Raw genomic sequence first — 13,133 nt, 5'->3', positions numbered from 1 at the left:
TAAAAGATTTATAGTGTTTCTAAATGGGATAGCAAAAGAATACAAATACAAACACACACTTTTTATCACATTGAACTTTTACAACTTTTATTTGATTTTAGTACATTGAATCTTGTATTAGAGCATATAGATATTGCAAGCAAATGAAAAAAGGCAGAAATAGTTAATATATCCTTTACAGACGATAACGCAAAAATTCAGTAGTTGGTTCAGGAAACATAAACAAAAAATACAGATCCAAATGGAGAAAAAACAATGAAATACTAAATAATGAGTGAGTCAAATAATAAATCATAGAAACAATTAATAACTATGTAAAAGTAAATGACAATGAAACAACATATCAAAATTTCAGGGATGCAGTTAAAAACAAGGAAGAAAATCATATCCTTAAAAACTTAAATTAACAAAATGAAAAAAGAAAGGACTGATGAACTGAATATACATTTTTAAAAATTAGAAAGCTGACAAGAACAACTTATATAGCTGGAGAAATGATTCAGTGCTCCTGGCAAGGCCTTGTCCATAGACTTAAAAATGATAATATTATCAAAGTTAATTTATAGTTTTAATGCTATACCAATGAAACTACAAAAGGATTATTTTACAGAACCTCATAAAATTATAATAAAATTCATTTTGATAAACAAAAGATCTAGGATATCAAGGGAAATAATGGAAAAAAAATTGAGGAATGAAGGAGGAATAACACTTTCAGATCTTAAGCAGTATTAATATAGCAGCAACTATATAAACTTGTTTGTTATTGGTTAAAAAATATAGAAGTAGATAAATGGAATAGATAAGACAAGGAAAAATTTAAAATAATGGAACTTAATAATCCAGTGTTCAATAAACCTGAAAACATAAATTACTTATGAAAGAATTTCCTATTTGATATAAACTTCAGGGAAGACTTGAAAGTATTCTGGCAAAAACTGGGCTTATACCAACATCTTTAGACCACATTCCACAACAAATACAAAATAGATATGTGTCTTTAATATTAAAGACCATAGCACAAAAAATTAGAAAAAAAGTAGATCATATACTTTTCACAGCTGCGGATAGGTGTACTCTTAATCAAACAAGAGATAAAGGCTCTATGATATATTAGCTGACTGCTCAATTTACCCAAAATACCAATTAGGCTTAAAGTCATATTATCAAATTAATCAATAGGTATAATAAAAAAAATCCACATCTACTTTTAAATATAGTTGCCTAGTTTTGTGGGGTTTTTGGTATTATTTCTTGCATACTCCTTCCTACTGTTTCCACAGGGGGAACAAAGTGATTACCCAATTCACCCATAAGGCTAATGCCATGAACTGAACCATTTGGAGTGAAAGAACCTCCTTCCCCTGCTGTCCCTCTTTCTACTCATCTCTAAGAAATGGATCTTGGCATGTTTGTTCTGTGTCTCTGTCCTCAGTTTCAGGAGTCACACAGTGATCTTTACCAAACCTGCCAAATCCAGGAGTTCAAAGCCATGGCAAACTTGAAGGAAGCAGGATGGCAGACAAGATGCTGCAGCCAGCAGGGAAGCCCTGAGAAGCAAAGATGCCTGAGATTCAAACCCAACAGAGTTTTTGGACTTGGAACTAGAACCGTACTCTACAGGATTTGAGCTAAGCTATGAACCCAATTCCCTTTCCTTCCCCAGCGGCTGAAGGAGTATTCAGAAGGAGGGAGGAAGGGGAAAATTATGCCTCCCACACATTGGGGGAATTAGTTTATATATTTGTGGTTATATCTTAAAAGTAAACACTTCTTTGTAAAAGCTAAAAAAAAAACAACCTAAACACATGGTTGGCCAAAGCATGTTACTTTAAACAATAATTACTGTTACTCTGTTACTCACTCCTCTTCCATGACACTTTTCAGTAGCATTACAACTTCCTTCTGTCAAAAAACGAGACTCTATGCAAGAAAAGTTTGAACACACCTAAAAATTTAAAAAAAAAATTAATGGTAAAGATCTATACAGGCATACCCAACTAATACTGATCCAAACCAGTATCATTTCATAATAACATCATTAGGACATAACCTAGCCCCCAGTACAATCCACAACACCAGTATAAAATTAAAAACTCCCTGCCTAGGTGTCTCTGCCTCCTCTTCCTACTTATGAATCAGACAACTCCTATTTCGTGTTCTCCCACCTTGACCCATCAAGTCAATATCCCTAATTTCTTGAGCTCTTTTTTCTATAAGCTCTCATGGAACACTGAATAAACATTCTGAATTGGACAATGAATGAATTATAGAAATAGTTAAAACATAATTGTAATACAAGCAACATGACACAGTCTGAAGTTGGCTAAAGAAATCAAGTATCCATTACAGTCTGAGGAAAAGTAAAGAGAACTGCAAGCAATTTATCAAAATCTATGTGTGAGTATAGCTGTATACTTTAAAGTTCAGTCACGTAATGCTAATTTTGTCTCATGATCCCGCCCAATGACAATAAGCCATGGACAATTCCTGACTGTCATTAGCACATCTTGTATGGGAAACAGCTACATCCAATAGTAGCTGATAGAAACACTGCTAAACAACAGATCACAATAAACAGTATGAGGGTTCTGACTGTAAGCTCAATACAATGTGATAGTCAAAAAAGCTAATGTGTTCTTAGACTGCAGTAATGGAAGTAAAATATCCATAATGAAAGAGGTCAATATACTCTCTCCTATAATCCGTATTTTGGACCCCTGTGTTCTGTTCTAAAGACTATATTTTAGGGCTGATATTGAAAAGCTGGAACAAGTCTGGAAGAGGATATATAGAATGGTTAGAAAACTTAAAACTAGGTCTTATGAAGACCAACTAAGGGATCTTTAGTGGAGAAAATTTAGGAGAGACTACAATGATCAGAGCCTCAAATATTTGAAGATTGTGTAGTATCAGGTCTAGATTTATTCTACTTGGGTCCAGAAGACAGAACTAAGACCAAAGACTGAAAGTTTCAGGGAGGCATATTTCAACTTAATATAAGGAATGACTTCCAAATAATTAGTTTGTCCAAAAATTAGAATAAGTACCTTAGGATATCATGAATTCTCCAAACACAAGAGGTCTGGCAATTACATTGAATAGCCACTTGTCAAAAATGTGGTGGTTCATGTTTTAGGCAAAAGCTCAACCTCAGAGGTAGACCCTCTGAAGGTCACACCTAAGCTACTGATAAAATGTCAGTACTACTCAATGAAAACCAGGTACCCTTGGTAGAAGTGTTTCTAGCTTAGAATAACATCCCCCCTTAATGGGACACAGTCTCACTTGCGGCAGAATGAATGAAAATCATTCCTTAACTTTATTATGTGCAAGAAACTGGGAACATAAATACAAAAGCAAGACAGACCCTGCCTTCGAGCAGCATATATTCTAAAAGTGGGGGAGAACATATACATAGGAATGGTGACCAGATAAGGGAGTTTTGGTCTGGGAACTGACCTTGGTCAACTTCTTTGATCTTTCTTATTTACAAAATGAAGGAGATGGACTAGGTAGCTTCTGAAAGAACCCTTCTAACTCTAAATCTATGATCTATGAACGTCACAAGGATGGTAAGTTGATCCAAAGAAGTCAACTGATATGTCTTTCTTGAAGCAATTTTAATATTTATTGTCTTGATTACTATGACTAGAGTAAGAAGTGGAAAAGGGATCTATCTCCATGCAGTGTCAAAGTAGATGGCAAAATAGAGTGGAGATTCAAGGTTATAAAAATGTCAAAATAAGGCCAATGCAGGGGTATGGATTCTACTTCCATAACTCTTGGTATTCCCTTAGCAATTCCTGAGTGATGAAAGACAGAAGGGAGAGGCTGCTGATCCAACACAGAAGGACCCAAAGATAATGGCTCTCAGTTCCACATAAGACAGATATTATGCAAAATCAACCATTAGTGTACTCAAAGTAACACCAGAAATAAGAAAAAGCTGACAACATTCAATGTAAAGGTTTCCTAGTGGTCTACTTAAGCTTGAGTAGCTATATCTTATAAGCTACTGACTTAGACCAGCACTTCCTATGGGTCACGACCCACAGTTTAAGAGGCACCAAAGAGTGGAAAAAGTTTACAGAAGTTTAAGTTTAAGAAGCCCTGGCCTAGACCAGAGGAAGGGCCCATTAATAGTTTCCATTAACACAAGCATAACTCATAGCTACACTAAGATTTCATTCTTGCTGGTTCAAGGAAAGATCCATTATTTCCAAAGGCCTCTGATTGTATAATGACTTGGAACTTAAGATACCTGGTCAATGAGGAAGTTTAAGACCAACTGCCAGGAACAGGTGTCCAACAAGCCTCAAGAACTATGAAACTACAAGGAAGGTCATTCTGTCCCTTACTATGGGATGCTATTTCCCTCTTATTGGCTATTATGATTAAGGGGAAGGGGTCATGGAGGCTTATAGACAGAGGTTTATAGAGGGAAGGGAAGGGGAGAATAAAAAATATACATAAAAAATTACATATTATAAATCACATAAAGAAATTAATCTTAAAATTCATCCTTTTTTATTATAATTGTTTGTTTAGGTGTCATAACATTTTACCAGTAGGTAGCAAGGTGGCTCAGTGAATAGAGCATTGGGCCTGGAGTTAGGAAGAACTGATTTCAAATCCAGCCTCATTTACTAGTTCTATGACCCTGGGCAAGTCACTTAGCTGCTGTTTGCCTCAGTTTCCTCCTTTGTAAAATGGAGATAATGATAGCATTTACCTCCCAGGTTTAATGGGAAAATTGCTAAGATGAAAATCCAGATACAATCTGGCATAAGAAAGGACACCCTGCAGCTGTTCAGGATGCTCCATGACATTCTCTGCATTTTGGAAGGGTATGTGAGCTCCTCCTTAAACCTTACTATGAGGTTCTGCAGGGTCACATTCTTCTCCCTATGGTTGTACCTATAGAACAGAATCTCATTCCTGTAGCCTGGTTGACAAAGATGATACCCTGGATTTGGAATAAGAGGATGGTGGTTCTAATCCTGGCTCTGTCACTTACTATCTATTACCTAAAGCAAGTGATTTCACCTTCCGGAACTCAGTTTGCTCACTGGTAAAATCAAGTAACTGGACTTCTGAAGTTCCTTCTAGCTCCTACATCTATGATTCTAAGATTCTGCAATAACTGAAGGGGACCTGGAGCAAAATGAAAGTAGGTATAGCTGTGCCATACTTGTGGGGGAAGGATGAGGGAGCATGGAGAAAGGTGACAGAATTAGGTGGAAAGCTTGAATACAAATCCAGAGTATGAGATAATCTGAGTTCGAAATGCTGGAGAAGACCTATTTTACTTCCGGGAGCCAAGATGGCAGAGTAAGCAGTAAGTCATTCTTGTCCTCCCTTACTGACCTTGAAAAACCCAGAGAATATTGCTCCAGGAAAAATCCTGAAATAATGGAGCCAGCATAAAGACAAGATGCAGCAGCATTTTAGGTGGGGAGGCTAGGAGGATTAAACAGGAAAGGTCCCTTTTGCTGCAGCTGAAGGGGACCAGTACAGGATGGGAGGAGTCCCAGCAAGCCAGCAGCAAGCTCCACCTCAGCAAACTAATAGGAGATGCTGAGCACCAGGGTGGTGGAGCAGGCAAATGCCAACACCAGGAACACATCAGCCACCACCAGTTTCAGCTCCATGTAAACTATCAGACACCTACAGTCTCCAGCGGCTAGCACCTGAAGCCCCAGCACACAAAATCAGTAACCATACCCTCAGCCCCCAGCACAAGAAGCCTGGGACAGTGCCCCCTGTGCCCCATAAGCAGAGATCAACTTCAAAGCCAGAAAAAAAGGCAAACAAGATGAGCCAGAAGCAACAAAGAAAAACAATGACCACAGAGAAGTATCTTGGTGACAGGGAAGATCAAAACACAAATTCAGGAGAGGACAACATCGTCAATATACCCAGATCAGAACCTCAAAGGGGAATATGAGCTGGTCTCAAGCCCAAAAAGCCTTCTTGGAAGAGCTCAAGGATTTTAAAAGTAAAATAAGACAGGTAGGGAAAAAACTGAACGATTCTTTAAAAATACAATTGACAAAATGGGAAAACGGAACCCCTTAAAGAAGAAAACAGCTCCTTAAAAAGTAGAATTGGCCAAATGGAAAAGTAGGTACAAAAGCTAATTGAAGAAAACAATTTGTTAAAAATTAGAATTGGGCAAGTGGAAGCTAATGACTCTATGAGACATCAAGAATCAAACAAAATCAAAAGAATGAAAACAATAGAAGAAAATGTAAAATACCTCATTGGAAGAACAACTAATGTGGAAAACAGATCCAGGAGAAAGAATTTTTAAAAATTATTGGTCTACCTGAAAGCCATGATAAAAAAAAAAAAAGAGCCTGGATAGCATCTTCTAAGAAATCATCAAGGAAAACTGCCCTGAGGTCCTAGAACCAGAGGGTAAAATAATCATTGAAAGAATCTGCTGATCACCTCCTGAAAGAGATCCCAAACTGAAAATGCCAAAGAATATTGTAGCCAAATTCCAAAATTATCAGGTCAAAGAGAAAATACTGCAAGCAGCCAGAATAAAACAATTTAAATATTGTGGAACCACAGTCAGGATTATGCAGGACCTTGCAGTTTCTACATTAAAAGATCATAAGGTGTAGAATACAACGTTCCATAAGTCAAAGGAGCATGGATTACAACCAAGGATCAACTACCCAGTGAAACTGAGCATAATCTTTCAGGGGAGGAAATGGATATTCAATGAAATGAGGAACTTCCAGACTTTCCTGATGAAAAACCAGAGCTCAGTGGAAAATTTGGTCTTCAAATACAAGACTCAAGAGAGGTATAAAAAGGTAAACAGGAAAGAGGAAAAACTATGTTATTCAATAAAAGCAAACTGTTTACATCCCTACATAGGAAGATGATACTTATCACTCTTAAGTACTATATCTTTATTATGATACTTAGAAGACAAAGACAAAGGTGGCTGTTTAAGTTGATTTTGTTGTGATAATAAAAAGCCTAATTAAGTGGTGAAAAGGGATTGTAATGGAAGAACAGGAAAGGAGGAGGCAGAAAAGGGTAAATTACATCACATAAGGAAGCACAAAGAAATATTACAGTAGAGGAAAAGAAGGGAAGGAGATGATCATTGTTTGAACTTTACTCTCATTGGGATTTGCATCAAGGAGAGAATAACATACTCAGGTATAGAAATCTAACTTGCTCTAAATGCAGTAGGAGGGGAAAGGGGAAAGAAAAGGGGGGGGATAGAAGGGAGGGAAGAAGTAGTAAGGCAAAAGAGGAAAAAAGGGAGGGAGTTGACAGAAGGGAGGGAAGATTGAGGGAGGCAGTAATCTATTGAGCAAAAATCTATTGAGGAGAGAAAGGGAGAAAAAAGAAAGAGAAGCATAAACAGGGGGTGGAGGAGGATTAGGATGGAGAGAAAGACACAGATAGTAACCATAACCATGAACGTGAATAGGATGGCTCCCATAAAACTGAAGTGGATAGCAAAATGGATTAAAAACCATAATACTGAGCTCTCAGCCCACAGATGGACGGGGGGGATCAAGTGGATGATCAGAGGGAGACTGCAGGGTGTTTACTCCTTTCCTGGCCTGTGCTCTGGTCTATGAGTGACCACAAGCACTCTTTTCTGCCTTGGAACTGTGAGGACAATTGCCTCTTCACCGCCACTACAAGATCCACTATGCCAGCATTCCTGCTTGCCCCAGGACTGCCATCCAGCACTGTAACTCAGATCCAAGCTTCTACATCCAAAGCCTCCAAGAAAAATTTGAACCAGTTCCAGGCCATGGAAGAACTTCGAAAGGATTTTGAGAAGCAAGTAAGAGAAGCAGAGGAAAAACTGGAGAGAAAATGAGAGTGATGCAAGAAAATCATGAAATACAAGTCAACAGCTTGCTAAAGGAGACTCAAAAAATACTGAAGAAAATAACACCCTAAAAAATAGCTTAACCCAAAAGGCAAAAGAGGTCCAAAAAGAGGAGAAGAATACCTTAAGAAGCAGAATTGGCCAAATGGAAAAAGAAGTCCAAAAGCTCCATGATCAAAAAAAAGACCCTAGACATCATTTTTCAAGAAATTATCAAGGAAAACTGCCTTCATATTCTAGAACCAGAGGGTAAAACAGAAATTGAAAGAATCCACTAATCACCTCCAGAAAGAGATTCCCCAAATGAAAACTCCAAGGAATATCATAGCCAATTATCAGAGTTCTCAAGTCAAGGAGAAAATATTGCAAGCAGCCACAAAGAAACAATTCAAGTATTATGGAAACACAATCAGGATAACACAAGATTTAGCAGCTTCTATATTAAGGGATCAGAGGGCTTGGAATATGATATTCCAGAGGTCAAAGGAGATAGGATTACAACCAAGAATCACCTACCCAGCAAAACTGAGTATAATCCTTCAGGGGAAAAAACTGATATTCAGCAAAACAGAGGACTTTCAAGCACTCTTGATGAAAAGACCAGAGCTGAATAGAAAATTTGACTTTCAAATACAAGACTCAAGAAAAGCACGAGAAGGTAAACAGGAAATAGAAATCATAAGGGACTTACTAAAGTTGAACTGTTTACATTCCTACATGGAAAGATGATATTTGTAACTCATAAGACCTTTCTCAGTATTAGGGTAGTAGGAAGGAATATATATAGAGGGAGGGCACAGGGTGAGCTGAATATGAAGGGGTGATATCTAAAATATAAAATTAAGGGATAAGAAAGGATTGTACAGGGAGAAGGAGAAAGGGAGAGGTAAGATGGAGTAAATTATTTCACATAAAAGAGAAAAGAAAAAGCTTTTACTGTGGAGGGGAAATGGGGGAAGGTGAGACTCTAACTCTGATGGGACTTGGCTTAAGGAGGGAATAACATACACACTCAACTGGGTATGGAAATCTATCATACCCTGCAGGAAAATAGATGGGAAGGGGAAAGAGAGGAGGGGAATGATATAAAGAAGGGCAGATTGGGGGAGGGGGTTATCAGAAGCAAACACTTTTGAGGAGGGACAGGGTCAAAGGAGAGAATAGAATAAATGGAGGGGGATAGGATGAAGGGAAATACAGTTAGTTTTTCACAATATGGCTATTATAGAAGTGTTTTGCATGACTACACATGTAAAACCTGTATGGAGTTGCTTGCCTTCTCACTGAAGGTGGGTGGGCAGGGAGGAAGGGAGAGAATTTGGAACCCAAAGTTTTAAAAACAAACATTAAAAACTGTTTTTACATGTACTGGGAAATAATATATATAGGCAATGGAGTATAGAAATCTATCTTGTCCAAAAAGGGGGAGGGGGGGTGATAGAAAGCAAAAATAGATTTAATTGAAAAAGGTAAGGAAGGAAACCACATCCTGCACCATAGTCAATGAAGTAATATCATTATTAAACATATATGTACCAAGTTGTACAGCATCTAAATTCTTAAAGCAAAAGTTAAGAGAGTTATTGGAAGAAATAGACAGAAAAACTATAGTAGCAGGTGACCTCAAACTCCCCCTCTCTGAACTAGGTAACTCTAACCACAAAATAAACAAGAAAGAAGTTAAGGAGGTGAATACAATTTTAGAAAAGTTAGATATAGTAGACCTCCAGAGAAAACTGAATGGGGATAGAAAGGAATATACCTTTTTATCAGCAGTACATGGCACTTACACAAAAACTGACCAAGTATTAGGCCATAAAAATCCAAGGCAGAAAGTCAGAAATACTAAATGCATCCTTTTCATATCATGATGCAAAAAAAGATACATGTAATAAAGGGCAATGGAAAGGTAGACTAAAAATTAATTGGAAACTAAATAATCGAATCCTAAAGAATGAGTGAGTCAAACAATAAATCATAGAAATTATAACTTCATCTAAGAGAATGACAATAATGAGACAACATACTAAAACTTAATGGGATGCAGCAAAAGCAGTTCTTAGGGGAAGTATTATATCTCTAAATGCTTACATGAATGAAATAGAGAAAGAAGAGATCAATGAATTGGGCATGCAACTAAAAAAGCTAGAAAAAGAACAAATTAAAAATCCCCAATTAAATACCAAATTAGAAATACTGAAAACCATCTCAGATTCTTATAATCTAGCCACTGCTCAGATTCCTAAAATGTAGCCACTGCTTAGATTCTTAAAATCTAGCCAATAGCTCATTAATGTTCAGACTCCTTAAGAGTCTGCCTAATGTGGCAGATGTTCTAATAAACCCTGTCTTTGGCTGAAACAAGGCTTGGGTCAAATTCTTTTTGGCAGGACCCGCATGTTGTGATTTTGGGGTCCCCCTAAACCGCATCATTTTGGTGGCCCACACAGGGAAACTGCCTAACCCCAAGTTCTTCTCCAGCAAAGACTGGAGGGCATGTAAGCCTCCTCCACCAAGGCTTGGAGGTGCTTTTTGGGCAGACAGTTACAAGGCTGCCTCGCACTCAGCCTGACTCTCTCAGGCTCTCAGTCCACTGGGTTGGTTCAAGGCCATGGACCTGGGTACACCTTCCACAGCATAGAGGACAAGGATGGACACCCTATCTGGAAGTGTATGCTCAATTCTGTCAGTTCTCTTGGCACTAGGGAATTGGGGAAAAACTGCAGTTGCTTTTTGGTTCCCTGAAGCTTACTTACTCCCTTCCCTTGCCACCCCTAAATTCTCCTTCATGGAGGTTACAAGGGAAAGTTAGAACAGCTAAAAATATCTTGGCAGATTCTGGAGGTTTTGTGACTGATCATTAAGGAATTTAGAACTCCTCCTTACAACCCTGGTCACTCTTTTCTCCCACTCCCTTCATTTCAGTCAAGAGAGTATCAGTCCCTCTCACAGGAGAAGAGAGTTTCACCCTTTACCCCTCACTTTTGATTTTGCCCTCCCCTACCTGGGGAAAAGGAAGGAGGGGGAGGGGCATCAGCTACAGCATGGGCCCCACTGGCAATGGTCTTGGGCTCTGTGGCAACCTTTGCCTGGAAGCATCATCTAGGTTCAGCACATACTGCTCAAGGTAAAGAAGCTGGCCTCTGAACTTGGGTAAGCATGTTCTTTTAAATTTGTAGTTTTAACTGTTAATGGTGAAATGTTGATTCTCTGTGTAAAGTAATTTGGAAGTGCATTTAACAAAACTGAAGTCACCTGATTGGTAATTGGTTTGTTTCAAGTTTCAAATTGGTGAACTTTCTGTATGAGCTATGTCAAGCAATTTTTCATAATTTGGTTACCACTAAAGTAATTTAGTTATCTTTGGTTATTGTTTTAATGTGTAAACTAGCCAAAAAATTTGTTTGGGTTATATATGGCTTGCTGAGAATTTGCAAGTGTATAGAAATCTGTAATGACTGGCTTTTTACATTAGGATAAATTTTAAGTTTAAGATGTAAATCCTGGAAAAGTTTTTCCTAAGCTGTGATTAGTAAAACTTGCTGTTTGAGGTAAAAGCTCATAGGATTTCATTTTGAGTTGTCTGATGGGTCATAATCCATTGATAATCAACACTCCAACATCTAAGAGAAATGCCACAAGCTACTCAGAGAAGCTGATACTGGTAGGAAGTCAGCATTGGGAAAAGCTGAGAGGACAATTTTAGCCTCAGCCTAAGATGGGATCCTCCTGGATCAGTTTCCCCATTATGTTCCTTTGAAAGGGAATGTTACCCACCTGGCTATTCCTGAGTCTGGCTATGAGATGGATTTGATACTGCATGGTTAGAAAACTGAATTATCTGAATCCAAAAAGCTAAAGATGTTTTATCCTCTCAAAGTTGGGCCCTAAATCTAGTCCCTGCTTTATATCTGGGCCCTGCAGTTGTTTCTGTCAGATTTATGTCTTCCAGACATAAATGGGCCATTCACCTACAGTTGGTAACAAACATTGAGTACCAGCCAATGTCCCTTCATGGCTCCCTGGATGCAGCCTGTGTTTGGTTCCAGTCAACCTCCTCTTTAGGACCCCCTCGAGGCAGGAACAGCCCTATGCCTTTTGCCAGCAGAAAGAAGTTTCAGAAGCCAAGACCTTCACCCCTTACTCCAAAAGAATTTGGGTACCATTTGTTTGAGGGAGGAATGATGGGGTTGGGATCTGGGCCCCAGAAAGTAAAAACCCTGAACTTTCCCATATAGCCAAATCTCTGGCTTTGGCCTGAGGCTATAATCCCATCAACTGGCCTTTCACTGTGGCTACACCCAATTTCCCCTCCATTGTCTTGCCTCCCTATGGCTCCAAGCCACTTCCCACCCTTGGTCCCATCTAGGCTCCATTTCCCTGGAATTCCATTACCTCATAGACTACTTGGCCACTCCTAGATCCCTCCCACAGGCTTTCTGTATGTAAGGTCCATCTTGTCTCCATTAAGATGCTCAGATTCTTATAATCTAGCCACTGCTCAGATTTGTATAATCTAGCCACTGCTTAGATTCTTAAAATCTAGCCAATAGCTCATTAATGTTCAGACTCCTTAGGAGTCTGCCTAATATGGCAGATGTTCTAATAAACCCTGTCTTTGGCTGAAAGAAGGCTTGGGTCAAATTCTTTTGGACAGGACCCGCATGTTGTGATTTTGGGGTCCCAGCACCCCCGAACCCTTAACCACATCAGAAGTGCCTGTTTGTAGCTACATAAGCTTGCTGACTTGATATTCCTTAGATTTGGTTAACTAATAAAGGCAGGTATATTGTACATATTGTACATGATCACTTATATATATGTGAAAAATAAACTCAACTCTAACATGTAAAAAAAAAAAAGAAATGCTGAAAACCAAAGGAGAGATTAATAAAATTGAAATTAAGAAAACTATTGAACTAATAAATAAAACTAAGAACTAGTTTTATGGGAAAAAAAACAATAAAATAGATACACCTTTGGTTAATTTGACTAAAAAAAAGAAAGAAGAAAATCAAATTACCAGCATCAAAAATGAAAACGGTGAATTTACCACCAGTGAAGAGGAAATTGAAACAATAATTAGGAACTATTTTGCCCAACTGTATGCTAATAAATTTGACAATCTTAGTGAAATGGATGAATATTTACCAAAATATAAACTGTCCAGATTAACAGAAGACAAAACAAAATACTTAAATAACCCCATTTCAGAAAAAGAAATTGAACAAGCCATCAATGAATTCCCTAGGAAAAA

General features: G+C 38.1%; 1 protein-coding gene across 4 annotated transcripts in view; it reads right to left on the bottom strand.

The window, feature by feature from the left end:
• ADAM18 (ADAM metallopeptidase domain 18) overlaps window positions 1-13,133 on the bottom strand; it is a 138,627-nt gene that overhangs the window by 36,784 nt on the left and 88,710 nt on the right. For 3 of the 4 annotated variants that reach the window (XM_020985217.2, XM_020985219.2, XM_020985220.2), the window contains exon 17: window positions 1,865-1,948. The exons of the other annotated variant lie outside the window; for it this stretch is intronic. In XM_020985217.2, the coding sequence (XP_020840876.1) occupies window positions 1,865-1,948 (84 nt within the window). The remainder of the gene's footprint in view (window positions 1-1,864; window positions 1,949-13,133) is intronic. 4 annotated transcript variants of the gene reach the window in all.

This window comes from Phascolarctos cinereus, unplaced genomic scaffold (assembly GCF_003287225.1).
Source record: "Phascolarctos cinereus isolate Bilbo 61053 unplaced genomic scaffold, phaCin_HiC Scaffold_2;HRSCAF=192, whole genome shotgun sequence".
NCBI lineage: Eukaryota > Metazoa > Chordata > Mammalia > Diprotodontia > Phascolarctidae > Phascolarctos > Phascolarctos cinereus.
This window is presented reverse-complemented; position numbering and strand designations above follow the sequence as displayed.